The sequence below is a fragment of the Podarcis filfolensis genome (genome assembly GCF_964270895.1).
Source record: "Podarcis filfolensis genome assembly, chromosome: 17".
In the NCBI taxonomy this organism is placed as follows: domain Eukaryota; kingdom Metazoa; phylum Chordata; class Lepidosauria; order Squamata; family Lacertidae; genus Podarcis; species Podarcis filfolensis.
In genome coordinates, this window is record NC_139621.1 from 725,053 (window position 1) to 752,433 (window position 27,381).

The following is a 27,381-nucleotide window of genomic DNA, read 5'->3' on the forward strand; positions in this document are numbered from 1 at the left end:
ACAACCGTGGTTAAAAGAATGGCGCAGGCTGCAGGAGCAGTGCTCGCTCTCCCATCTTGGGTGCGAACCCCTCCAGCCCACTTTTAAACCAAAGTGAAGTGTTCCATTGGCATCAGTATGATCCACCACCAGGAGCCAGTGAAGCCGTTGTAGTGGTAAGTGTGCTAGACTATGATTCAGCCTCCCTGGGTGGCCAGTCGCTGTCTTTCAGCCTAGACTAGCTTCTTCTGAGGGTACAATGAGTGGGACAGATGAAACAGGTATACCACCTTGACTAGAGGGCTCCTGTTTAACTGTGGCTAACTGGTGTAGATGTAACATCTGAATCAGGCTGGAGGGGAAAAAGCCCACAGTCCTGGAGCCTCTTAACCCAAAGTGGTACATCTGCCCCAACCCATATTAAGTGCTTCTCAAGAACAACAACCTGCAAATCAAATTCTACATCTAGAAGACACAGACCCTCTAATGATAATTTTAAAATGATACGTCTACAAGTAGTTTTTCATAATATATTCTGCTTTCTGATTGAGTTTTTCAGCTCAGTTTTGTTTTTGTTTTGTAAGGAAGGTAGATGGCTGGGTTGGGTGAGCTGAGCAGTGAGAGAAATGCACCTCCACCCTGCTGAAGCTTTTTCTCATCCTTTGCGAGGTATTTCCTGCACACTTCAGGTGTTTTCTCTGTGATAATGAGGGCTAGAAAAATAGTTTTTCTTCTAGGGAAGCTGCATTTCTCAGGATGCTGGATGAATAATGGGTTATACTTGCTTGTGAGTCAAAGTGAGGTTTTTGGGATATGTGCAGCCATGCTCATGGGAGGCAGGGAGAGCAGAAAATGGGAGGGAAGCACCTTGGAAATCTGGTTAGAGCACCAGGCTGTGCCTGAGTGGCAGCTGGTGGGTGGTCCAACATCCACGACAAGCTTTCCTCTCCCTCTGTGCCTCCAGACTCCATCTCCCTTTATCTCCAGCCATTGGGCCACACTGGCTGGGGCTGATGGGAACTGGAGCCCAACAGTCTGGGACAGACACAGGTCCCCCACCCTGGTTTTAAAGGCATTAGCCATGGCCTGTACAAGAGCACCCACCCCCACCCCTTCCCCCCTTCTCCATCCCCACTCCCCAGCAGCCCTCCCAGCCTGGCCCTGGCTTTGCGAAGGGGTTTGTTTCCAGACAGGGCAGGCTATTTAGAGGGCGAGTTGTGGAAATTCACCGCTGCTCAAGAGCCACTAGAAGTAATTTTGGCAGTGCACTAGCTGGAGCTAGGTGTGCGCGTGTATATTTAGCTTATGGGATATAGATAGAGCCGAGGCCCAGAGCCGGGAGCCGTGCTGTTTTGGCTGGCAAGGAGGGGCAGGTTACAGCCTGGCTCTCTCTGCTGCTGACGCACATCGAACCTTCTGATCAGAAGCGGCTTGCGCAGCTCCTGCTCCCATCCGTTCTGGCTCTGCAAAAGACCCTGTAGAGGAGCATTGCTAATGAGCTTTTGAGCTGAGATGGGAACCCAGGAGTCCTGATGTGCAGCTTCCTCCTTCTCATCTTCTTACAGCTAAGACTAGAGCCCGTCTCTTTGTTTGTCTCCTTCCCATCTGCTTCCAGTTCTCCTAAACATTGTCGACTTGAGTTGTCCTGTGTTACTAAGGAATGGGGGTGGAGGGCTCCTGTTGGGCAAACAGACAGGTGAACTGGGAGTTGAAAGGGCAAGGGTGGGTTGCCTGCAAAGCTGTACACTGAGAGCAATGTAGAGGTGTGGTCAGGGAACGTATTCCATGGTTTGTACTGCAGCACTGCAGAAATTAGAACTGGGTGCAGAATTCAGCATTTAGAGAATGCAGAGCTTTCTGGGTACTGGAAACACTGGAACTGGGGGAGGCGGTGGGCTCCCGTGGCAGACGGAGGGGGGTGCTTAATTCTTCCCTTGCTTTGCTGGGCTTTTCTCTCTGCCATCCCCCACTACTCAAGTGGCTTTCCCACCACTACCAGATATGTGACAGGCTCATCAAGGTGAGAGAAGCAGCACAGGAGAGGGAGGCCCAGAAGGACAAAGGACAAGGGGGTGGGGAGCAGAAGCCCCTTTCTGCTTCCCTGAAAAAATCTGGTTGCTCCCACCATTACTGTATACATCACAAGTCCTGTCTTTGCCTTCATGGTGTTTCACCCACAGCTGCTGCAAATCAGACCCCAGGAACCACAGGAAGACCAAGACTTAGCAGGCAGAGTATATTTGGTGTAATTCTGAGCAAACAGCACCTGTCCTGTTTGTCAGACACAGTTTCTATTCAGTACTCACAGAGTTGGCTACTACCCATACCAGGTACTCTGCACTAACTCGGAATCAATGCAATCATTTTAAGGGAAAGACAAATGAAGATGGGTTTTTGCGGGGGGCAGGGGTAAAGCAATGTGGTGTATTCATACTCCATACACCCTGTGGTAATGGACTTTTCTTAGAAAATACTGGCTTCCGTTTCCTGGAAAAATGGGGACTAGAAACTTGTGTTAAAAAACAAACCTTGAAGGCTCGAATTCTTGGAAATAGAGTGGAAATGGGACAAAGTAATCCTTTAGGACCTTCATTCGGTGACTGGCAGTCAATCACAGACACATAGGAGCCTTTCTTCTGGGCACTGACTTCTGTGAAAAATACCGAGTGCACAGTTGAAACCTTTTTTGCCCATTTATTGTAGCGAAAATTCTGAGGCACAGACTTGCAAATTCTCTCTTGCGATGCATTCCTAAACTGTTTAGGGTGACAGCCAAAAATCTGTCATTGCTTTGCATCCCTGATTCTCTGAAAGCATCTAGTTATGTTGACTGTGAAAATGCTGGGATTGATGGACCAATAGTCTGGCTTGCTGCTGCCACCACCTCCACACACACCTCGGAAAAGGCCTAGGTCTGCGGTGTTTTGATTGTGAGTGGTGGGAGCCTGCCTGTCTACTTTTTGTGTTCTGGGGAGGCGCCAAATCACAAGACATAACTCTTCTCTAATTGATGGGGTCTCATTAGCGAGGTCTTTAGGGAGCCTCTAACTCCTGTTGCGGCAGCAGGAGCCTCTGCTTGCTGGAGTTGGGGAGGGGGACATGGGGGAATTGAGCTGACAGCATTTAGGCAGGGGAGAGGACCAGACAGGAGAGGAGAAGAGAGGAGAGGAGGGCCGTGGAGAAAGATGAATGCATATTATAATGAGCATCTCAGCTCTTTTGGATATCCTTAGTTATAATTGCAGTCTTAGCACAAAGATCACAGACATCTGCTTTGCCTTTGAAGCAGCCCACTCTTCCCATTTTATAGATGCGGAACTGAGGCTGAGCGTTGAGTGGCTTATGCCCTTTCCAGTTGTGTCTGTGGCTGAGTTTGGGACTTGAAAGTGCAGCTTCTCTCCACTCTGCAATGTTGTTCTGCATTGTTCCAGCCACTGGAGTGTTCCTGGACCTCATCTCAACCAGCCACACCCTTTTGCTGTTGTGTGTTTTGCCCCATACTCTGCCTGATTTTGAAGCTGTGGTACACGCATAGGCCCCAAACATTGGCAGCAATCGGGCAGGTGGGTGTCAGTGGGCGGGTAAGGTCCATCTTTAGTCTGTTGCTGTTTGAAAGTACCCTTAGGGCCTAGGTTTTCTCTCCCCCCCCCCCCCCGCCTCCCTCCCCTTCTGAAAGTCCAGGGCTGCTTACAGTTTATTTACATTTTATTATATCATCTTATACAGGTGAAACTTGAAAAATTAGAATATCGTGGAAAAGTTCATTTATTTCAGTAATTCAACTTAAAAGGTGAAACTAATATATGAGATAGACTCATGGCATGCAAAGCGAGATATGTCAGTCCTTTACTTGTTATAATTGTGATGATCATGGCGTACAGCTGATGAAAACCCCAAATTAACAATCTCAGAAAATTGGAGTATTAAATGAAATCAGCAAAACAAGGATTGCAAATAGAGCAATATTGGACCTCTGAGAAGTAGAAGCATGCATATGTACTCAGTACTTGGTTTGGGCCCCTTTGCATCAATTACTGCCTCAATGCGGCGTGGCATGGATGCTATCAGTCTGTGGCACTGCTGTTATGTTATGGAAGGACAGCCTTTTCCTTCTAGAGTGTTCGGTGTGGCCCGTCCACCAGCTCTACATAATGAGGTTCTGAAAGAAAAGTGAAACTTTTCCACGATATTCTAATTTTTCGAGTTTCACCTGTATTTATGAGCCACCCAGTAACAATGTTATTGGAGTGATGAGCAAATAAAATTGCTTAGCAATTGGAGAAGACAATCAAACACTAAAAGCCAATAACCAAGGCAGGAGTACGCCACTCTCTCTTGCCCTATCTGCTGGCATAAAAGTACAAGAGCAATCTCAGGAGGCTACTGCTCCCATTTCTATTTCTCCTTTTCTGAAGACTCTTCTTTCTGTAAAGGCGTTTCTCTTTTACACGCACACAAAGTCTCCTTGCCTCCACTTCAGACTCCTTCCAGGAAGGAGGGAGAAGGTCTCCCCTCCGACACAGAGAAAGAGCTCTGCTCCCTGGCTTCTCTCCTGCCTGGCCCCTTTCCCTTTCTCTGTGGAGTTGCTGCAGTCCCATTTGTCAGCCAGGGAGCTTCAGATGAAAGCCCGTTTCCAGTCCGTTAATATTCCGCTTAATGAGCTGACAAAGCAGATCCTCTGTGGTTGCGGAGTGGGAAATAATAATTAAACTTACTTTAGGCTGATGCTTTGCATTATTGTCCTTGCTGCAGGTAGTGAGTGGCCATTTCTGGGCAACAACCTCCCCTCCCTCTCCTGCCTCCTTCAGGTGGCTGATCAGGTGGTGTTCTCTCATGTAAGGGATTGTCCCATAGGAGCGGCACAACATCTGGAGTGTGGGGTGGGGGTGGGGCGAAAGGGAACAGAGAGCAAATTCATTGGTAAATGCACTTTATGGCCCAGGGTTATCAGTCTTGAATGAAACGCTAATGCCACAATAAAGCCTGCTTCTGAGTTCCCCTCCAGTGCCTCTACTAGGAGTGGAGAGTGTACCCTTCCCGATAGAAGGCTATTGTGGCTTATCTCCCAACTTCATGCCGGGTCCGTGGCCAGGGTGAGATTATCCCCTGCTGGAGACCTGACTAACCCAGTGCCAGTAAATAAGGGTGTACGCCAGGGTTGTATTTTAGCGCCTCTTCTTTTTAACTTATTTATCAGTGATATGAGGAACCCATTAGCCGTCTCACAAAAATTTATCCACTCCCCTCGTATAGCAGATTACCGCTGTCCTTTACTTCTCTACGCAGATGATGCGGTACTACTCTCTTACTCCAGAGTGGGTTTAAGGAGGGCACTAAAGATTTTTGTGACATATTGCCATTCTAATCATCTGTCTATCAACCACACCAAGTCCAAAGTACTGATATTTTCAAGGAGTCGAAAACTTTATTCATGGAAACTGGAGGGCACGAAAATCGAACAAGTACATAAATTTAAATATTTAGGAATTTATTTTCAATATAATTTAGGGTGGAAAGCGCACGTTGAATATCTTCAAAACAAGACAAAAGCCCTATCACACTCCCTCCTCCGTTTTTTCTACTCTGAGGGGGCCTTATTCATCCCTGCGGCCTTGAAAGTGTATAGCATCAAAGTGATGGCCACAATGGCCTATGCTGCACCTTTATGGGCTGCCTTTGCAAATCTCTCACCTTTAGAGTCACTTCAAAGCCAATTCTTACGCCGACTTCTAAAATTACCAACATGCGCAAGTAATGCGGCTATCCGCTTAGAAATGAAGATCCCCTCAGTGGAGTTAGTTATATGGAGGAGAGTTTTGATTTATTGGATATCCCTATGGCATAAACTCCCGAACCACTATCTCATTCAATGCATGTGGCGAGATGACTTCACAAATTTGTGGTCAGGAAAAATCCATGCCAAATTGCTGTCCTATGAGATCTCGCCCACTGAATTGCTCAAACTGGATCTAAATGTGGCAAAAAGGTGTATAAATCAAAGGCTGGATGATGCAGAGCTATACCAAAATTTCGTAGCTGGTGGTGGAGTCTGCTCGCCGTTAAATATCGGCATAACCCCTATCTACCGCGCTCCGTCCTACTTAACATTGCTTATGGCCGCGTCTCACCGATATGCCTTCATTAGAGCTAGGTTTAATGTCTTTCCAACAAACGTGCTGAGACATAGATTCACTAAGGGCCAAGTCCCTTCAATGTGTGTGTGTGAAATGAAAACATCTGAATCTCTACATCATGTTGTGTTTATCTGCCCTTTGTACAGTTCAGCCCGTGCTAGTATACTAAACTCCATAATCCAGCCTATGGCTGACAAATCAGTAGACCTACAGCTTGCCTGGGTTCTTCAAGATGTGGATCCTTATATTACCCTACAGGTTGCTAAATTCCTAACAGCCGTCCTCTCGTAAAAGAGACGGAATGGAATGTTAGTTGATTGTTGATAGTTCTAAGAATTTTCTATAATGACATCAGATATTGATTTTAGTGTAGTGCCTAAAATTTTTAATCTTAATCTTAAACTTTTCTTATGAATGGCTAATATCTGTCCTTGTGAGTTGTGAACTGTGTTATACTACTTGTGGCTTGTACGAGTCCGCTGTTTTATTTGATTTGATTTGTTTTGATTTGTTTTGTTGTGTTGTGTTTCATGATGGGCGTAAAGCCGAATAAACATTTTTGATTTGAGTGTACCCTTCCATTCTTACTCCCCCCACTGGATACTCTGACATCAGTCTTTTCTTATGAAGTTGTAGCTATTGACATGCCCATTTGCAGAGGGTGAGAGGAGAGAGACATACAAAGAATGTGGCTCATGGCTGGCTGAAATGCAAAATGGGCAATTAGTCCTGATACTCTGTGGTCTTATTTTGGGGCGGGGGGAACTAAGTATCTAGTCCTCATGGCTATAGGCAAAAGAACTATTACTTTTGCTTACTAAATGTTTGCCAAAAAAGAGCACTCCTGAATGCAGCTTCTAAAAGTCACTAATTTTTTGTGCTGCTTCACTTGTCAGTGGCAACCATAAAACCATATTTCTGAAGTTACACAGAACCAGAATACTTTCTGTCCTTTTGATGTATTTTATAAAAATGTTCACAGCCACTCATGAGTGCCTGCTCCACTTTTTTCCTTGAAATCTTGCCTCTCCCATTTTGAGATCTCCACAGGGCAATTTCTGTGGCCAAAGAATTGGCAGAAGTGTGGGCCTCTGTTTGGAGAATGTATTCCACTGCAGTGCATAAAACTGCCTGGCTGGTGAGTTTGAGGTTTGCTGGAGAGGGAGCACCAAAGCTCCCCCCCCCCCAGCCACCCTCCTCAGTGGTCCTGAGTCACACCCCAAATAATTTTGCCTTGCTGGAAATGTGTCCTCTTGTGTGGAGAACAGAAGGGGGGGGGTGAGCGTCTGCAGAAACTGGAGTGTTGTGTACCTGAAATGCAGCATTGCTATTTGCTGCTTTGCCCAGTTTGGCCACTGGCATGTGGCTCTCAGAAGTTTGCCCCCAAGGGAACGTGGGCCCTGCACTGAAGAAGATTCCTCACCCATGGAGTAGATGACCCTGTGGGACACACTGGGGGGTGGGCATGAGAGTCGCAGGGAGGGAGAAAATCCAGCACCAGGAAGACATAGCAGAGGTTTGGCTTTGTAGTCACCCGAGCTTTTGCATGTGAACTAAGGGAGGGGCAAGGGGACACACTGGGAGTTTCAGGCCACATCTTTCTCTCCTCCCCCCCCCTTTTCCCTGGGCCAGAGTAGTGAGCACCCGCATGCACACATTTTGATCCACTGGGCTGCATACGTGCAGTTGCACACGAGGACTTTGTGTGCCTGCTTGCCAAAGGGAGGGCCGCTGCTTGCGTAGAAAGATGTTTCGGAAGAAGGACAGAGTTCAAAAAGTTTGAGAAATGCTGGCTTAGATGGTAGCTTCACTCCTGCCACTAGACTAGGAAGGAGGGGGTGATGCTGCCGCCATTGCCTCCCTCCTCTTTGCCACTAGAGCAGGGAGAGTTCAAAGGATCCTGCCTTCCTCCCTCTGTTAAATTTGCCTGACTTCATGCTGTCTGTTGGAAGAGGAGATGGAAATAGCAGGGAGGGGCTGCAAACTAGGCCAGGTCCCATTACTGCATTCTGAGCCGCCAAAGCAGCTGTCTGGTTTGTGTTTGTGTATGTGGAATCAGCTGCTTGTGTGCATTGGACTTGCCCTTTGCTAAGAGCACTGACTAAGCCTCAGGCAAGAAGCCCCAGAGCAAATGCAAGCAAGGGCCATGCCTGATCAACTGGGTTGACTGGTCTGTGCTGGGTCAGCTGAGGCAGGGGGCAAAAGGTGATTTGTTGGGCAGAGCCATGCCAGTCCGTGCCTTAATAAGGAAATTGGACTAGGATTGTTCTCTCTCTCTCTCTCTCACTCTCACATGCACACACAGCGATTCTGATATTTTCACAGGAAGCCCAAAACTGAATAGAGCTGGGCTAAGCAGCAGTCTGGAGACTCCTTAATGAAGCACTAATTAAGGCAAGCTGCTTTGCACTTGATCTCAGCACAGTATAATTAATGCTGCAGCTTTGATTGGGTTCACACTCCTAACTCCTTGTGCCAATGTGGTACATCCAGGATATAACAGTCAAACGGCTCCGAGTGCTCCTTGCTCAGCTGTGCTTATAGGCATTGCTAGAGCAGAACTGGAGAACTTAGTGACTCTCCAGAGGTTGTTGGACTACAACTCCCATCAGCCCCGGCTAACACAGCCAACAGCCAGTGGTGGAGGCACTGGCAGTCCATCAGTATCTGAAGGGGCCAAAAGGTTCCCCATCCCTGTCCTAGAGCAGCAGAAAGCATGCTGAGAAATGTGCTGTGGGGCTTCAGCAGTTCTGTAGAAGTGTCATTCAGTATCTGTCTCCCCTAAATATTCTATATGAATCCCATCTCTGATTTGAAGACACGAACAGCCTTGGCCTGTGATGACTTTTCTGTGCTCCAACACATGCTGAACTTTGAGTGGAATTCAGTGTCTAATGCAGAACCTGGCTTCCTAAGGAAATGTAGTTTAAGCAAGCTTCTGGTCCTCATCGTCATGCAAATGCTGCACTTTCTCTGCCTCATGGAAAGAGGCTTTGCACCCCGCTTGGCCATCTCGGTCTCTTCCAGGGAAACTGCTCCCCCTGACTTACGTGTTGGTGTGTTTCTACCCCTTCACCTTTCCTCCTTCCAAAGAAATCCAAATTCTGTAGCACCTTGCCTCCCTACAGTCCATCAAGTGGCTGCAGCTGGCCTCTTCCCATTTTTGCAGCCTGGCTGCTGGCCCTATTTGGCCCATAGCAGGAGCCAGGTCCCATTACAGTAGAATAGCCTCCCTTGGTCTGGTGCTCTCCAGATGTGGCCAGGCTGCAGCTGCCATCATCCCTGAACATTGGCCACGTTGCGGAGGACTATGGGGAGAGGAGAGTCCCAAGACCCCACGCTGGGGAAGGTTGGAGTCTAGCGCCCCGTAGCCCTTTCCTGTATTTCCAGGGCACTGCTGACACCTTGCAATAACTTGCTCTGCTTTGGTCTCTCTTTTGTCTCTCCCCCCAGGATGGAAGAGTGGTCTCGTCGAGAAGCTGAACGGAAAATTAAAGAGCGGGAGGCACAGGGGCTGCCTGTGCTTGACTCTAATTATTATGACCCCAGCAAAATTGTGCTGCCTCCAGAGGATGAGGAATAAGTTCCATGATGTCTGCCTGTCTGGCTAAGCTGAGAATAAACTTCCAAGATGATTTGTGTTTACTGCCTACTTCTCTCTCTGTCTCTCTCTCTGTCTCTCTCTCTCTCTCTCTCTCTCTCTCTCTCTCTCTCCTCTCTCTCTCTCTCTCTCGCTGCTGGGTTTGGAAAGGGAAAGTTCAGCCACCTAAAAGGGGTGTGTAATCTGAACAGTATAGAGTAGGCCAGGCCAGCCACCCCACACCCTTGATGTTCTGCTTCAAGGGCGATTGCATTTGCTACATATCCCTGCTGCCATCATCCCAGCTGCTGTGTTGTCGAGATGCTGCATGTGCATGTTGTTATGAGGAAACACGACAATGAGCCCTGGGATGCTGGCAGACGCTGCATACAGTCAAGAGTTAGCCTGTGCATTGCCTGTTAAGAAACAGCTAATGCTGAAAAGGAGGGGGAAACATCAGCTGCTGTTGTCACGAAGGGAAATGGGAGGCCTGAGGGCTGCTTTGGTTTCAGCCAGGCCTTTCCTTGGCCCTGCCTTGGATATAGTAGAATTTGGCAGCACCACACACTCCTGGCTGAAGCCAGGCCTTGAGCAGATGGCCCTCCTGGTGCCTTGCGGTGGAGTGCTATATTTATCCTGTGTGTCGCTGCCCATCCTTGTATGTGTATCGACTGTGTATCTACAGAGCCTATCCTGTGTCCCTCTTGCTCAGTATTGTCAGGACTGGCCGTGAGTCTGGATTATAGCCCTCCAGGATCCCAAGACAAAAGCAGAGATGTGCACCGTGTGGGGGGGATTTTGTTACCTTGCTGGCTTTTTTGAAAGACACTTCCAGCAGAGCTCTTCCACCGTTTGCAGCTATGTCAGGGGCAGAAGTCCAGCAGATGAAGCTTTCCTGTGTCTGTGCCTCTATGCTAAAGTGGAACTGTGCCTGTTGGGTTTCTGCCTGTTGCAAAACTTTTTGGAAACGTTTAAGCATTCTGACTGGCAGGGAGGGTGAGATTTAGCAACTCCTGCTAATCACAGAAGACAAATTTATGCCTGCAGAGTTTACAATTGACCATAGGAAATATGCACATTTTTTTATCTGTGTTCTTGAAATCAAGGGCACTTGTGGTTCTATTCCTGAATCTCTACCACCTGTTCTGTTTTTCAGGTATTCCTTTAGGGAGGAAGCCCCCACCCCCCTTTCCCCATTAGTCATGTGATACACTGCCTTTCTTTCCTGGCCATAACAATAAAGCTGCGGTGACAGTCCTCCCTCCCTGAGTGCTGGTTGCTGGTAAATAATAGCATGGGAATGGATGGCCTTGAAGAGCTCTAGGGTTTTTTTGCAGTCACTTCCATGTGGTGGGGAAACGGCGGGGGTGGGGGCATGTTGCATTAGAGCAGAGCACTGTTCCGTGTGCCACAGGACTATGGCAACCAGCAAAGCTTTCTGAGAGAAGAGCCTTTTGAGGTGCCCTAGTCACTCACCACGGGCTTTTCTCCTGCGTTTGCATATGAACAATGCATCTCAGAAGATAGGGTGGACTCCTCCTGTCTCCTTCCTTTGCTGGAAATTATGGGGTGGACAGTCCTTTTCAAAAGCAGTACCCTCCCCTGTACCTTTACTGGATGGAGAGGGATACAAGGTGGTGGCTGGTTTGTGGTGTCCCCCCCCCCCCCCCGTTGCACCAAGCAAAGAGGAACACCAGTGATGCTCAATCCTCACTAAATGCTTTTGCACCTGTTCGCAGGGTCAAAGTCCTTCACTGTTGAAGAGGACGAGCAAATGGCAACCGTTTGAAGGAGCAGATGTGGGGAGGGTTGGGGGAGAATTTTCTAGAACCTATACCTGCCCTCTGTGCCTCTTTTAGCTGTTGAGTCCTCAGCTTTGTAATGCAGATAGTCTAGAGAAGGGATAGCCGATGGATCCTGCAATCCCTGACCACTGACCATGCTGGTTGGGGACAATGGAAGCTGCAGTTCAAAACATTGGCTAGCCTGTTGTAGAGCACAGCATCTTCCTCCTGCCACCCCCTGTGTATGAAACACCCACTTTCCTCTGTCCCAGATTTCTCTCTGCTCCCTGCCTCCATCTACCTGCCCCTGCCCCAAGGTACAGGTACAGTTCTAAGGCCAAGCACTTGGAGGGAGAAACAGCACCTCCCAGCTCCCCTTGCAGGCCAACTTCACCATTTGACACACCGCTGCAGCCTTCTAGTTACATAGTGCTGGCTAACATGAAGAAGAAAGTAGAGCCGGGGTGTGTGTGTGATGCTCCTCCCTGGTGATTCTGCCCCACTTCCATAGACCAAAGCTGGACTCCCAGCGGCTGCTTCACTGGGCTGCCGTTTGGCATGAGCCGTGGCCTCCTGGTGCTCAGCAATGCCTCCTTCCTCTGGAAGTTCTTTTGCCCTGTCTCCCTTCACACTTTATCACCAGACTTGGAAGCACCTGTCAAGACACACCCCTTGGCAGCCATTGCTGGGCGTGCCTTGCATCCCTTCTCTGCAGCCTCTCTGGAGTTAACATTTATACACACGGAGAGAGAGAGAAAGATGCAGTCTCATTTGAGTTTATTTTCCTCTCGCTTCCTGCTACAAGGAGCTTTGTTCAGCCGCCTCTCCGCTCCCCATAATGCCGTGCATGGCCAGAGCTTTCTCTGAGTTGCACGTCTTTAAGGGTTTACAGCAGCGAAGAGAAGTCATTATCCTGTTGAAGGGAGGGAGGGAGGGGAGGGGAGAGAAGCAGCCTCAAAGAGCAGATGTGACTCACGCTCATCCTGGCGCTGACGCAGTGGGAGGCTTGGGCAGAGCACTCTGGGGGCCCTGGCTTCCAGCCCCATACCTCCCCCACTTGTCTGCTCTTTGACCTGAGCCTATAGCCTGGGGGTCTCCGGCTCCCCTGCCCCATCCAGAGCCGTAGCCGTGTGATCTCGCGCCCCTGGCAGAACCGTCCAGGTTGCTCCCCCTAGCCATGGACAAATTAGCTCTTCTTTCTGCCTCTCCTCCAACCCTGCCCCCCCATTCAATTCACCCTCTAAAACCATTTCTTATGAGGCAATAATCAATATTTATATTTATGGACATATTTTTAGCTGATTTTGTGCCCCCCCCATTGCCTGCGCCCCTGGCGGGTGCCCACCTCACCACCCCCTAGCTATGGCCCTGGCCCCATCAGGCACTAAAATTGCTTATTCTCCCTTCAGAGCTCCAGCCAGAACCCAGGAACTCCTTCCCTTCTTTGCTTTTCATCAGCATTCGACAGTCTCTCTGGGAATAGCAGTTCCTAAATCGGGTACGGCTGCTCCCATTCAGCAAATGGTGCTAATTTCCTTTCACAGCCCAAGCAGAGCTGTGATTGCATCTTGTCAAGTGTGCCGAGGTGTTCTGGACGGCTGTTCTCTTATTTGTCCCACCCCAGAGATGGCTGCATCCTTCCGTATGTGTGACAGACAGTCAAAAGGAGGTGAACTGAGGAAGGGATGTAGGCTGGGGAGGAGAGGGGTGAGTTCCCCAACTTTGGGGTGGGGCGTTCATCCCTGTATTCTCAGTTAAAATTTGGTGACCATGCTAGGAGGGTCCAGGAAAGGGATTAGAAAGCTCTAAGCTGTCACTGGCGAAGTAAAGCCAAGTGAGATGCTGACTGGAGGGAGGGGCAGAGGAGTGTGGAGCTCTGAGCCCCTCTGGAGATTAAACTGTTATTAATATTTTGAAGAAACACTGATTCCCTTCTAATGCCGCTATCGTGGCTGGTTTTTAAGAAAAATATGCAGCATGCTATGGCTGTTGTCTTTATCCTTCTCTTACCCCCAAGGAGCTTACAAGGTCCTCCCACCACCATCTATGTGTATCCTCACAACGACCTTGCAAGGTAGGTTAGGCTGAGATAGGTTGACTGGCTCACAGTCACCCGGTGAGCTTCGTAGCTGACCAGGAATTGAACCTGAGTCTTCCTGGTGCTAGTCTGACATTAAGAGCTGTGGGGTGTGAGGGCACAATGCCAGGTCTGAGAATGCAGGAAGCAGGACTGGGGAATCTGCACCCTCCAAATATTGCCCTGTACAGCTGTGACCATTGGCCATGCTGACCAGTTCAGCAAGTGCCGGAGGACCACAGGTCCCCTGTCCTGGCCAGCAGAGAGAATGGGGTCCAAACAGAGATTGTCATTGGCTGCCCAGCATCAGCAGAAGAGAAGGACTTGCACCGCAGTTGGGAACGCAGTTTGCTCCCTGTGCTGCTTCAGGAGGAAGGGCAGGATCAAAATTCAGTAAACAACAAAGCCGTGAAGCTTCCCTTGAGCTGCTGATACATTCCTCTTTGGCCTGGATTATACTAGTTTGGCTACATGAGGAGCCGCAAAAAGGATCAGATGTAGATAACGCCCCACTTAAAGCCGCAAAGGGAGAGGGACCTGGCCCTGTCTGCTCTCCTGCTGGAACAAGGCCACATTTTGCTCTCTCTTAATGTATCCCAATGATTGGCTCCTGCTATTCCAGCCCTTGGCTTTCCGACTTGTGACCTCCCTTAACCTCAGCCTCTGCTCCTCTTTCTTGTTCCTCTTTCTTGTAAGACGAGACCTGCAGGATTTGGCCAAAGGCCCATGCAGTCCCTCATCTTGGTCTCACTGTCCAACCAGCTGCCCAGGGGAAGCTCCCAAGCAGGACCTGAGTGCAACAGCGCACTCCCCACGGGGTGATTCCCAGGGACGGCTACTCAATGGCAGAATGAGTAGGACAGAGCTATTGGTTGCTTCTCCTCTTGCTTCCGCCTCCGTTCTTCCAGGAAGTGGGTTTGCTTAATAGCAGTTGGCGCGTTTGGGGTCAGAAGGCTGAGCTGCACTCAGTGTGCCACAGGGCTGGCTTACCACTTTTTGAAGCAATTGAAGCGCATTGCCATGGGGAAAGTCCATTTTAAGTCCAGAGTTTTGACATTTCCTAATTGCCACTACCAAATAAGGCTGTGTGCCCAACCTGCATGGCCTAGGGCTTTGAGTAGAACCCAAGCGTCCTGCCACCCCCTCCTTCCACAGCGGAAATTGTGTATCTCACACCCACAGAGGTTCCTGCTGCAGCAAATAGATTTGCAGATTACACATTCAGACAGACGTTGCTCTCGTTGCTCTCGAGTTGGTGCCACTGTGGCACTTATGATGCACTTGTGCATGGGGTGAGGCACCATCACAAAGGTCTGCACACCCCTTAGGAAATATTATGCACATGCACACATACTGCTCTTTCTGGAAGAAACTGCAAAAAAACCAAACCACAAGTGCACAGAGTTAAACTCCCCCTGCTGATTTATAAGCCCAGGCTCCATAACACACCAGAGGTTTATGCAACTGCTGCAATAGAATGAATGCAAACAGGCCATTGCATATACTGTATGCACACACCTAAAGGAAATGCATTTGGTTCTAGAATTTTCCAGCTCTACAGCTCCATGCAAATAATCAGCTACATAAAAATGCACAGTTGTTTACAGAGAAGATATGGGAAGGCACCGAATTTCTTAGGAACAGTTGCATTAGTGCAGTCCCTGGTCATTTTGTCCCTTTCTCCCAGTTCCCATCACTTGCCCCTGCTCCAAGCCCCTTCCATGCATCCCTGTATCTTGCTATCCAGTTGTACCCCTTGATTTACCCGTCACTGCATGTATACAGACACACATATTTGTTTATTTGTTTCCAAGCTGCCTTCATAAGCAGAGTTCTCTGGTATGATGTTCACAGCCCACCATCCTACCCCGGCTGTGTCCTGTTCCCTTTGCTTTGCTGCCACGGGGAGGAAGGGTTTGCGGATGCTGGCTTTCTGTTTCTTTTTACAGTGTGATGAGTCCAAGAGGGGGACCTTCAGGTGTCAGGCAGCCCCCAGCATGTCGCTTGACCTGTGTGATCAATATGCCAGATGGGAAGCAAAAACGGGGAGAAATGCCGGCAAACCAAGAAGCCTGTTACAAAAGAAGCAGAAATGGAGATGGTGGGGTGGGTGGGTGGGTGGGTGGAGAATATAAAGAGCAGCACAACAACACGATCACTCTTCTGATCTGGAGAAAAGCTGCTTGCTAATACCAAATATGAGAGGCAAACGCTGATCATAAAACAAAAGCCATCTATTGAGTCTTCAGAATTGACAATTCGCAAGAGCATACATTGATGTATCCCAAAACTTACTACACACAGAGAGAGTCTCTGTGACAGAAACGCACACAGAGGAGAAAGAGAGAGAAGTCTCTGATATACTAGTCTAAAGGAAGATCCCAACTGGGATAACAGGACTATAACCTCTCCCCCCCGCCCTCACACAGGCAGCCCCACCTATCTTTTGTGGTGGAAAGGCACAAATGCATCAGCAACCCGCTCGCAAACACAAACTTGCACCCGTTGGTCCTCCTCTTCCACAGCTGCGGTGGTCGGAGAGGAGCAAAGTGGCGCTTCGCTGCACGCCCGGGCAGCTCTGCAAATACTTGTCAACATACCAAACTCCCCCCCCCCCGCCCCCCGCCCGGCAGCCACAACCACCTGCTGTGCAAACGTCAGAGAGAAGCAGATGTAAAGGATGTGGCGCAGGTAAGTACAGGTCCCTTGAGGCAGGCAGAGCCACGAAGATGCGCAGCGACTGAGGGACCATTCTCACATGTGCTGATGTGCGTGCATTTGCACGCAAGCGCTCGCACACACATGCAATATTTCACAGAGCAGGCACACTGCCTCTGACACAAACATACACACACACGTCCACCCTCCCTCTTGCCCTCTCTTTGCCTAAATCACATGTCCCCAGCCTCGGGCTCTCCATGTGTTCCTGGGTCTCTCCTCCCTCGGCGCCCCCCGCCCCAGCAGCCGCTCCCGCCCCTGCTTTCTTCTCCTTGGGCTCTCTGCCAGGCAGGCTGTGCTCACACACTCTGCCAGGGAGCGCAGAGGCAGGCAGCTCCGTGCCATGGCTGAGCCATCCCAAGCTGCCGACCCTGTGCCCCGTGGCAAGCTGTAACGTGGGAACTCATCCCGCCAGCCCCAGCAGGGGGAGGGACGCGCAGCTCCCCCCAGGTAGGAATCGGGAGGGGGCAACAGGAGGGCTGGGGGATGGAGGAGTTTGCATTTCGCGCAAGTACGCGGGAGAAGGATGCAGGAATGGATGGACCGCAGGTGGCGCGCATGGAGCTAAGATTGTGACTGGAGACTGGGGCGCAGGAACCAGAAGTTGGGATACAAAGGTGGGCTAGGATTCTGACCTGGAAATGGGAGGGGCAGCATGCTGGGTGCGCCACAGCTCAAGCGATTCCATTCTTTAGACACCCAGAAAGTTTAGGAGCATCTTTGGGACGGGGCAGAAGTTCCCTCTGGGTTGAGGACAGGGCTGTGAGAAGAGGGCTGCACAGTAAAGGAGAAAGAGCAGAGGCACTTTGGGTGCTGAGGGAAAGCGGTGAATAAAAGGCACTGGCAGCACCGTATAAGAGAGCACACGTGCACACAATCAGAAGAAAGGGGTTTTTAAAGCTCCTGCCAATGTATTTGATGCACTCAAACGCCTGCCAGGCAGTAGGAGCTTTGTAAAAGCTCATTCTACATCTCTCAAACACACACACACACACAGGCGAAAATGGACTACAATATAGCTGTATTGGTGTGTTTGTAATTATATATAATTTACACAGTAGAAGTGGGTTCAAACGTGTGTGTGTGTTTATGTATCCACATTATTTTGAATCTTTTGTGTCTGTGAAAGATAATGCATCCAGGGATCTCTGCAAATGCATTCATGTGCTCTAATGCATACGTATCTCCTGTTTGTATGCTATTCTATTGGTTGGTATATGACCACCTATGTGTCTTTGAGCAAGCACATGTGTGAATCAATAGACCATTGTTCTCACCTAGCTACATTTGTGTGCATGGACAGATAGATGTGTTTAGGTAGCATGTGCATGCAAGTCACAGGGTTCTTTCCAGTGCCTTGGCAGGAACTTTACAAGTGTGTGTGTGTGCTGCATTGCTCACAGGGTCTCTCTCTCTCTCTCTCTCTCTCTCTCTCTCTCTCTCCCACACACACACACCCCACAAGCATAGTCTTTTACTGCAATCTATTGGATTTAAAATAACAGTCATCAGCTACTACAGTTTATTACAGAAGAAGGATCACAAAATTCAGTTCTGGTGGTGGAGTCAGCATGGTATATGGGAAGTCCACTGGACTTCTGAGAATCAGTAATCCTCATGGTTCTGGAAAGATGATTCCAGGAGACCTGGGACATGATCTCAGTGGCCGGCTTACTCCCTGACACTCCCTGCCCTTTCCTTCAAGAGTTTGAGATCCTCTCCCTTCCACCTCTTAGGAGTCCCATTTCTACACTGACTTCTGTTGCACTATTTTGAAAATAGGACCTTGTCTCCTAAGAATCTGTTAGCGCTTCTGCTGATACCCTGTGGGTTCTGTGTAGCATTAACAACATCTGATTGATTCATTAGATCAAATAATATTTGCATTATCATGTGTGTGCCTACGTCTAAACTGTGTTGCACATTCTGTTCCAATAATTCTCAGTTGTCAATTATGACTCTTGGATGTGCAACAAACTGAGGTCTCCAATTCCCTAACCCCTCTGTTCTCACACAATTCTGCTTGTAGAGTTATATCAGGACTAAACATGCATGGAGAATAGGAAAAACCTGTTCTGTAACCCTTCTGGCACAAAAGAGTGGTTGTAATGCCTTCTATTCCTTGTTAGGAGATCTTGAGCATGTGCCTTGTTGTGTGCGTGTGTGCTTAGACTTGTGAGTGTGCTGCACAACTGCATGTTGTAAGCGCATGGATTAAACTAACTCAGCTCTAAAAGAGGATAAGATCACAGGGGACTTTTGAATATATATTCTCCCTCTCCCATAATGCTGTGACTGCTTAGGATCACTCAATGAAATTGATTGGCAGTAGATTCAGGACAGACAAAAGAAAGCACTTGTCACATTATTAATTTACAGAATTCATTGCTGGAGGATAACGTGATGGTTCACTGTCACAGGTAGTTTTGAAGGGAGATCAGATGAATTCAGGGGAATAGATCTATCAAAGGCTAGTGGTCATGGCAGAAACGCTCCACAAAACCTCCATGTTCAGAGGCAGTGCACCACACAAGGTCAGTTGCTGGGAGGCAGAATCAGGAGGGGGCTCGTGCCTTTGCCCCTGGTTTATGCATCTGGCTGACCGCTATGGAAAATGGGATGCAGGACTCAGTGGATTTTTGGTCAGGGCTTCCATTATGCTCTCATGAAGCATCTCCTGCCTGCTCAGTCCTGTGCTCCAGGTATGGAAATGTTCAAATTAATCTCATCCAAGCAGAAACATTCTTATATCTCCCCCATCCCTTTCCCCAAAGGCAGAGTTATGCAATCTGGGGATCTTTCCTTGAAAACCCTTCTATCGAGTTGTGCGTATTTGCTGTGGAGGCACCAAATGGGACAATGATCAGCAGATCACTTACCTGGGATCACCTGGGTGGTAGAATAAGGATGGACCTTCTCACTGAACTTGGGAAATTAGGAAACAATTCTCTGGCATGGTCTCCAACTCTCTTGGACAATCCTATTTGCACCTTCTGTCCTTCGTGGGATAATGCATGTTCTCTCTTTCTTTTTCTCTCTTTCTTTCTGAGGGGTGCAAGGAAGTTAGACTCTCTGGTTTTTAGACAGTAGCCTGTGAGTGCATTCACACTCAGAGCCAGCACAACCTGTTAGGTGAAAATTAACTTTGCTTCCCCTTCCACCCTGGATCCTGGTTCCCTTCTCGACCTCATTAAAGCATTTCCCAGTCACATTGTGCACTGACTGGTGTGATTCTACAGGGTTTCTGTAAGGATCTCTCTTAGCCCTGTCTGGAGGTGCCAGCTGCACTGAGCCTGAGGACGCGCTGCCTCTTAGCTGCCTCTCTTCCCCTTGGAGGGGTTTCCGATGAGCCTGGATTCTCTTGTCCGCAGCAGCAGCCCTGATGCCCTCCAGGTTCAGCCATCCCTGTTCCTGCTAGACCTTCTTCTGGACAGAATAACCCACACAGATCATGTACCCTGACTGGCTTTGCCACTGTGGCAATCTGGTCCAGGCTCAAAGCAGAGAAAGGTCGGGCATGAATTGCCATGAGGAAGCTGCATTCACAAGTGGGGCAGCAGAGTGAGCAAGAGAGGAGCCGGACCCCGAGGCTCCTGATCTGGGACTAGGAACATGCCTCACACACATGGTGTGCGGAACATGTTTCCGATGAGGCATCTTGCTTAGGGGAAAAGGCTTAAGAGGTCAGAGATTTTTAGGTTGGAGGTGGGTGGGAAGACAACCAGCTGAGGGGTTTATAGCCATTTATAAAATTAGGAGTGAATGAGTTACTTTCTCTCAGAGCATCAGGCACTGCTTCCCATAGGCACCGCGAGCACAACATGCTCGCATGCCTTGGCCACCACAGATCTGACACCCACAGAGGAGAACTTTCCTGTCTCCTCCAAGGCTACCGTGCTTTTTGGTCTGAGTCAATTCTCACATTTACAGCTGCCAGTCAGCAAGTGTAGAGGAACCAAGTGTTGAGAAATGCAGACACATGTGTGAACCAGCCCATCTGCTGAAATTCAGGCCAAACCAAATGGAAAAACTTGTTCACATAACACAGAATAATCCCTTGAGCACACCTGGCCCCCAATTTTATTGGTGTGGGTGTGTTAGCAAGCCCCCTCCAGCACCAAGCAGTCCCCATCTGCCCCACCCTGTGCCCCCCACTGCTTCTCCTCCTAGGGCTGCCACTGCTGCAGTCGCCACCCTCAGCCTCCCCTTTGCAAGGGAAAGGCTTTGCCCAGCAGCCTTGCTGTAATGGAGCAGAGAACTGAGCATCCCCTTAGCCCATTTGAGCACTGTTAGCAGGTGAGGCCGGGAGCAAGCTGGAGCATGCCGGGAAGCTGGGGCCTGGAGCTCGACAACTCTTGGGGGGAGTGGCAGTGTCCGCTCTGCTGGACCAGGCCAAGGTGCTTGGCCCTGGCAAATGCGCACTGTGATGGGTCTTGCTGCCAGGCCTGGCTGTGCTGTTGTTCTGTTATTGTTTTGTAGTATCTGTAAATTTTATTTTTAGTACTGTATCTGTAAAAGTTATCCCAGGAGTTGGGATAGCTCAGTCAGTTGAGCGTGGGACTCATACTCTCAGGGTCAGGGGTTCAAGCCCCATGTTGAACAAAAGATTTCTGCATTGCAGGGGGTTGGACTAGATGACCCTTGGGGTCCCTTCCAACACTACAATTCTATGATTCTTTTATAAGCTGTCTTGAGAATGCCTAAAGGGCAGAGTACGCATTTGAGATATCAATGTTCTCTTGTGGTGGGAAGTTGGAGAGGCTCTCCAGACCTTGTTGGACTCCAAGTCTCATTATCGCCAGCATGGCCAATGGCCAGGGATGATAGGCTCAACATCTGGAGGGCCAGAGGTTCCCCAGCCCTGGCTTATGGAAGTAATTGCCATGTGATACTAGGTTAAACAGCAAAGCAAATTAAGAACAGGACATCCATGGTCACAGGCTGCTGCTGATGATACCGTGAATGAAACTGCTGGGAACTGTATTCTGGAGTTTTGAGGTAAAGCGTGGATCACACCCAACTCACTTTTTCCACTCTAATCCGGAGAGGCTGTTTAGTGTTTGGATCAACACCTGGAAGTCGGTGTCTGGATGAGGGAAAATGAACTGAAGATGAATCCTGAGGAGAGAACTGAGGAGATCTATTTGTCCAGGGCTAGGAGGACAGCATACCTGCCAGCACCCAAAGAAGCAAGTGTCTGGTTTGAGGTATCCCTCAATTCCAAATTTTCATTGGAAGCCCAAGTAGCAAGGAGTGCCTTAGCCCACTTCTGGTTGGTGCACCAACTAGGGCTGTTCCTGGACTGAGCTAGCCTGGCCTCAGTGACCTATCTGGGATAGATTACTGCAAAGCAGTCTATGCAGGGCTTTCCTTGAAGATGGTCTGGACACTTCAACTGTGCAGAATTCTGCTACCGGGCTGCCAGTGGAGCAACCTGTAGGGATTATGTAACACCAATTCCAAAATTTAGTGATGTCTCTGATTTTTAAGATGCTGTCTAGGTTTATCATTGCTTTTCTCCCAAGAAGCAGGCGTCTTTTAATTTCGTGGCTGCTGTCACCATCTGCAGTGATCATGGAACCCAAGAAAGTAAAATCTCTCACTGCCTCCATTTCTTCCCCTTCTATTTGCCAGAAGGTGATGGGACCAGTGGCCATGATCTTCATTTTTTTGATGTTGAGCTTCAAACCATATTTTGCGCTCTCCTCCTTCACCCTCATTAAAAGATTCTTTAATTCCTCCTCACTTTCTGCCATCAAGGTTGTGTCATCTGCATATCTGAGGTTGTTGATATTTCTTCCGGCAATCTTAATTCCGGCTTCGGATTCATCCAGCCCAGCCTTTCGCATGATGAATTCTGCATATAAGTTAAATAAGCAGGGAGACAATATACAGCCTTGTCGTACTCCTTTCCCAATTTTGAACCAATCAGTTGTTCCATATCCAGTTCTAACTGTAGCTTCTTGTCCCACATAGAGATTTCTCAGGAGACAGATGAGATGATCAGGCACTCCCATTTCTTTAAGAACTTGCCATAGTTTGCTGTGGTCGACACAGTCAAAGGCTTTTGCATAGTCAATGAAGCAGAAGTAGATGTCTTTCTGGAACTCTCTAGCTTTCTCCATAATCCAGCGCATGTTTGCAATTTGGTCTCTGGTTCCTCTGCCTCTTCTAAATCCAGCTTGCACTTCTGGGAGTTCTCGGTCCACATACTGCTTGAGCCTTCCTTGTAGAATTTTAAGCATAACCTTGCTAGCGTGTGAAATGAGTGCAATTGTGCAGTAGTTGGAGCATTCTTTGGCACTGCCCTTCTTTGGGATTGGGATGTAGACTGATCTTCTCCAATCCTCTTGCCACTGCTGAGTTTTCCAAACTTGCTGGCATATTGAGTGTAGCACCTTCACAGCATCATCTTTTAAAATTTTAAGTAGTTCAGCTGGAATACCATCACTTCCACTGGCCTTGTTATTTGCAGTGCTTTCTAAGGCCCATTTGACTTCACTCTCCAGGATGTCTGGCTCAAGGTCAGCAACCACACTACCTGGGGGGTACGAGACATCCATATCTTCCTGGTATAATTCCTCTGTGTATTCTTGCCACCTCTTCTTGATGTCTTCTGCTTCTGTTAGGTCCTTACCACTTTTGTCCTTTATTATGGTATTCTTTGTACGAAATGTTCCTTTCATATTTCCGATTTTCTTGAACAGATCTCTGGTTCTTCCCATTCTGTTGTTTTCCCCTATTTCTTTGCATTGCTCGTTTAAGAAGGCCTTCCTGTCTCTCCTTGCTATTCTTTGGAAATCTGCATTCAATTTCCTGTATCTTTCACTATCTCCCTCGCATTTTGCTTGTCTTCTTTCCCCCGCTATTTGTAAGGCCTCGTTGGACAGCCACTTTGCTTTCTTGCATTTCCTTTTCATTGGGATGGTTTTCGTTGCTGCCTCCTGTATAATTTTATGAGCCTCCATCCATAGTTCTTCAGGCACTCTGTCCACCAAATCTAAATCCTTAAACCTGTTCCTCACTTCTACTGTGTATTCATAAGGGATTTGATTTAGATTGTATCTTACCGGCCCAGTGATTTTTCCTACTTTCTTCAGTTTAAGCTTGAATTTTGCTATAAGAAGCTGATGATCTGAGCCACAGTCAGCTCCAGGTCTTGTTTTTGCTGACTGTATAGAGCTTCTCCATCTTTGGCTGCAGAGAATATAATCAATCTGATTTGGATGTTGCCCATCTGGTGATGTCCATGTGTTGTATTGTTGGAAAAGAGTGTCTGTGATGACCAGCTTGTTCTCTTGACAGAACTCTATTAGCCTTTGCCCTGCTTCGTTTTGATCTCCAAGGCCAAACTTGCCAGTTGTTCCTTTTATCTCTTGATTCCCTACTTTAGCATTCCAATCCCCTATAATGAGAAGAACATCCTTCTTTGGTGTCATTTCTATAAGGTCTTGTAAGTCTTCATAGAATTGGTCAATTTCAGTTTCTTCAGCACCAGTAGTTGGTGCATAAACTTGGATTACTGTGATGTTAAAAGGTCTGCCTTGGATTCGTATTGAGATCATTCTATCATTTTTGAGATTGCATCCCAGTACAGCTTTCGCCACTCTTTTGTTGACTATGAGGGCCACTCCATTTCTTTTACGGGATTCTTGCCCACAGTAGTAGATATGATGGTCATCCGTACTGAATTTGCCTATTCCCATCCATTTTAGTTCACTGATGCCCAGGATGTCAATATTTATTCTTGCCATCTCATTTTTGACCACATCCAACTTACCCAGGTTCATGGTTCTTACATTCCAGGTTCCTATGCAATATTTTTCTTTACAGCATTGGACTTTCCTTTCGCTTCCAGGCATATCCGCAACTGAGCGTCCTTTCGGCTTTAGCCCAACCGCTTCATCAGCTCTGAATCTACTTGTACTTGTCCTCCGCTCTTCCTCAGTAGCATGTTGGATGCCTTCCAACCTGAGGGGCTCATCTTCCAGCGTCATGACTTTTATATGCCTGTTGTCTTTGTCCATGGAGTTTTCTTGGCAGGGATACTGGAGTGGCTTGCCGGTTCCTGCTCCAGGTGGATCACGTTTGGTCAAAACTCTCCACTATGACCTGTTCATCTTGGGTGCCCTGCTCGGCATAGTTCATAGCTTCTCTGAGTTATTCAAGCCCCTTTGCCACGGCAAGGCAGTGATCCATGAAGGGGCCTGTGAATTACCTTGCATTATTTAAGATATTGCTATTAGCCTCTAACTATGGGACGCAGGTGGCGCTGTGGGTAAAACCTCAGCGTCTAGGACTTGCCGATCGCATGGTCGGCGGTTCGAATCCCCGCGGTGGGGTGCGCTCCTGTTGCTCGGTCGCAGGACCTGCCAACCTAGCAGTTCGAAAGCACCCCCCGGGTGCAAGTAGATAAATAGGGACCGCTTTATAGTGGGAAGGTAAATGGCGTTCCGTGTGCTGCTCTGGTGCCAGTTCGCTGGAGCAGCTTCGTCACGCTGGCCACGTGACCCGGAAGTGTCTGCGGGCAGCGCTGGCTCCTGGCCTCTAGAGTGAGATGAGCGCACAACCCTAGAGTCTGTCAAGACTGGCCCGTACGGGCAGGGGTACCTTTACCTTTACCTTTATTAGCCTCTAAAGCCCTGAACGACTTGGGACCCAGGTACCTAAATGGATGTCTGTCCCTATCCTGTTCACCACGTGCCATGGGGTCAGCTGGAGAGATCCTGTTTGCAGTCTCACCCCCACCCCTGAGACACTAGGAGGGTGACCTGTCCCATCAGGGCATTTTCTGTGGTGGCTCCCCAATTCTGAAACTTCTTCCTTGGGGATCGAAACTAAAGATTGTTTTATTTCACCAGGCATTTGGTTGAAGAGTATTTACTATTGTATTTAACTGATCTGCTACTCTCTTGTCTACTCTGTAGCTCATGGAATTTTATTGATTTTATAGTAGTTTTATTTATGTTTCTTTTTTTGTTTCCCATTTACACACATACATTTTCATGCCTGTTGTAAGTCATCTTGGGCTCCATATTTGAGGGAAAGTGTGGCCTTCAAGGCACACTCGCATCATATATGCAAAGCCCATGGCTTCCCTGCTCCCAATAATCCTGGGAACTGTAGTGGATTAAGGGTCTGGGAATTATAGCTCTGTGCAGGGTAAAGCCATGACTGTTAAAGTGGTATAAATGGGCTTTCAATGTATGGTGTGGATTTGACTTTGTCTAAAAACAAATTATTCAATTTTTCTTTTAGGATCTAGGACTCAGATGGGAATTTGGACAGAATATAGTCATAGAAAGTAGTTCTGGTTGTAGCAATAGGCACTCAGTGCACTTAGAAAATGAAAAATACTTCACGGACATTACCTGAGTAATCCTTACAACTATTCTGTAAGATAGGTCAATATTATAATCCCCACTCTGAACAAGGAAGGGAATGAGGTTAAGGCCAGAAATAAACAACAGCCTGTTATTGTTTTTCCAGAGAGCTGAAGGCAGTTTGAAAGAGAGACCACTATTCACTTTTTTAAAGAAGAGAATAAAAATATAAAATTGAAAGATTTGTTAAATTACTTTCTTATTGCTGCAAGTCCACCAATTGCCCAAATATGGAAAACATAGTCTGAAATAAACTGGAAAACATAGTCTGAAATAAATAATTGTGGTGGAGTAATATATGGAAAAATGCAGGACATTAAAAACTTATATGGTACACCCATTTTTTTAAAGGAAAAACATGTTGTCTCAGTTTGGTGGGATTTATGTAAATGAATACATTAAAAAAGAAAAAATACATTTGTCTCTTCTTGACGTAGGTGACCCTGTGGTCTAAACCACAGAGCCTAGGGCTTGCCGATCGGAAGGTCGGCAGTTCAAATCTCTGTGATGGAGTGAGCTCTCGTTGCTCGGTCCCTGCTCCTGCCAACCTAGCAGTTCGAAAGCATGAAGTGCAAGTAGATAAATAGGTACCACTCCGGCGGGAAGGTAAACGGCGTTTTTGTGCGCTGCTCTGGTTCTCCAGAAGCGGCTTAGTCATGCTGGCCACATGACCTGGAAAAACTGTCTGCAGACAAATGTCGGCTCCCTCAGCCAGTAAAGCTACAACCCCAGAGTCGTCTGCAACTGGACTTAATGGTCAGGGGTCCCTTTAACTTTACGAGCCTCTCATGAAATTTGGGATAAGGACACCTAATTGCTTGAAAAAGTTACTTGATGTAATATAGAGCCCTTTATTATTGGTACTCCTTATGTCTCTGATAGTTTCAGTTGTGGGTCTATGTTTCTGTATATTTTTAAAGTCATATGCACCACACTTCTTGCTCTCATTTCTTATGACTGTACTCTCCACTTACCTGTCTGCATCTTATTGCAAATATCCGAATAAGCAGCTTTATCATTTCTTCTTGTGAATATATCATCCTATGTCAGCCTTGGTTTGGTTTAGTTTTTATGTGTTTGTCTCATGAAGTTTTATTTTGTTATCAGAAAAAAAGAAAAGAAAAGAAAAGAAAAGAAAAGAAAGGAAAAGAAAGAGGGATCACTATTCATAGTGTGTGCATTTCCCCTACTTCTGCTTCTGGTAAACAGGTTTGGGAGGTTTTTGGCATTATTTGGAAAGCTTGCAACACCTGTTCAAACCAAAAGGACAAAGGAAATATATGAGTGCACCACAAGGAGCAAAACCAACTAGAATCCCACTATTAAGTCTCTTCAAAACTTCTGTCTGTCCCATCTTAGAGAAGGTGGTTTCTTTAAGGCTATCTGGTGAACTTATGGCAAAAGGTGGGATTTGAAACTAAAGATTTGGCTAGCTTGGTTAAGGAGGTTAGAAAGGAAAATATGCACCACAATCTTGGAACAGTAAGAGATCTAAGGGGTCTCAGCATCCCCCTTGGGTTTGGCTCTCTTGGAACAAAGGTCACTGCAGGCATCTGGTGTTTCCTGCTGCATTAGGAGGGGTTTTCTACACATAGACATATAGGCTGAGCAGTTGGAAGAAACCATGGCATTAATATTCCTATTGATCCTGTCTAAGCAGGAGATAACCAGAGCATGCACCACTCTGGCCAGACAGTCTGCGGGCAGGGAGGGTCTCAGCCTGCGT

The 27,381-nt window shown here is 47.8% G+C and overlaps 2 protein-coding genes and 1 long non-coding RNA gene across 4 annotated transcripts in view; 2 read left to right on the forward strand and 1 right to left on the reverse strand.

The window, feature by feature from the left end:
- The window catches only part of NDUFB11 (NADH:ubiquinone oxidoreductase subunit B11), a 45,576-nt gene extending 35,828 nt beyond the window's left edge, over positions 1 to 9,748 (forward strand). The window contains exon 3 of the mRNA XM_083592340.1: positions 9,567 to 9,748. Coding sequence (XP_083448466.1) covers positions 9,567 to 9,696 — 130 coding nt within the window. The 3' untranslated portion in view covers positions 9,697 to 9,748. The remainder of the gene's footprint in view (positions 1 to 9,566) is intronic.
- A 3,772-nt stretch (positions 9,749 to 13,520) lies between these two features.
- On the reverse strand, positions 13,521 to 26,701 carry LOC310752292. The gene is made up of 3 exons (XR_014542897.1): positions 26,630 to 26,701; positions 19,152 to 19,317; positions 13,521 to 15,626 (listed from the first exon to the last, which is right to left on the reverse strand). It is a non-coding gene; the product is annotated as an uncharacterized lncRNA (long non-coding RNA).
- LOC310752252 (caM kinase-like vesicle-associated protein) overlaps positions 16,220 to 27,381 on the forward strand; it is a 45,547-nt gene continuing 34,385 nt past the window's right edge. The window contains exon 1 of one of the 2 annotated variants that reach the window (XM_083592250.1): positions 16,220 to 16,245. In XM_083592250.1, the coding sequence (XP_083448376.1) occupies positions 16,235 to 16,245 (11 nt within the window). In that variant the 5' untranslated portion in view covers positions 16,220 to 16,234. Of the gene's footprint in view, positions 16,246 to 16,534; positions 16,723 to 27,381 lie in introns of those variants that run through there. The other variant, XM_083592251.1, reaches the window with a different exon arrangement.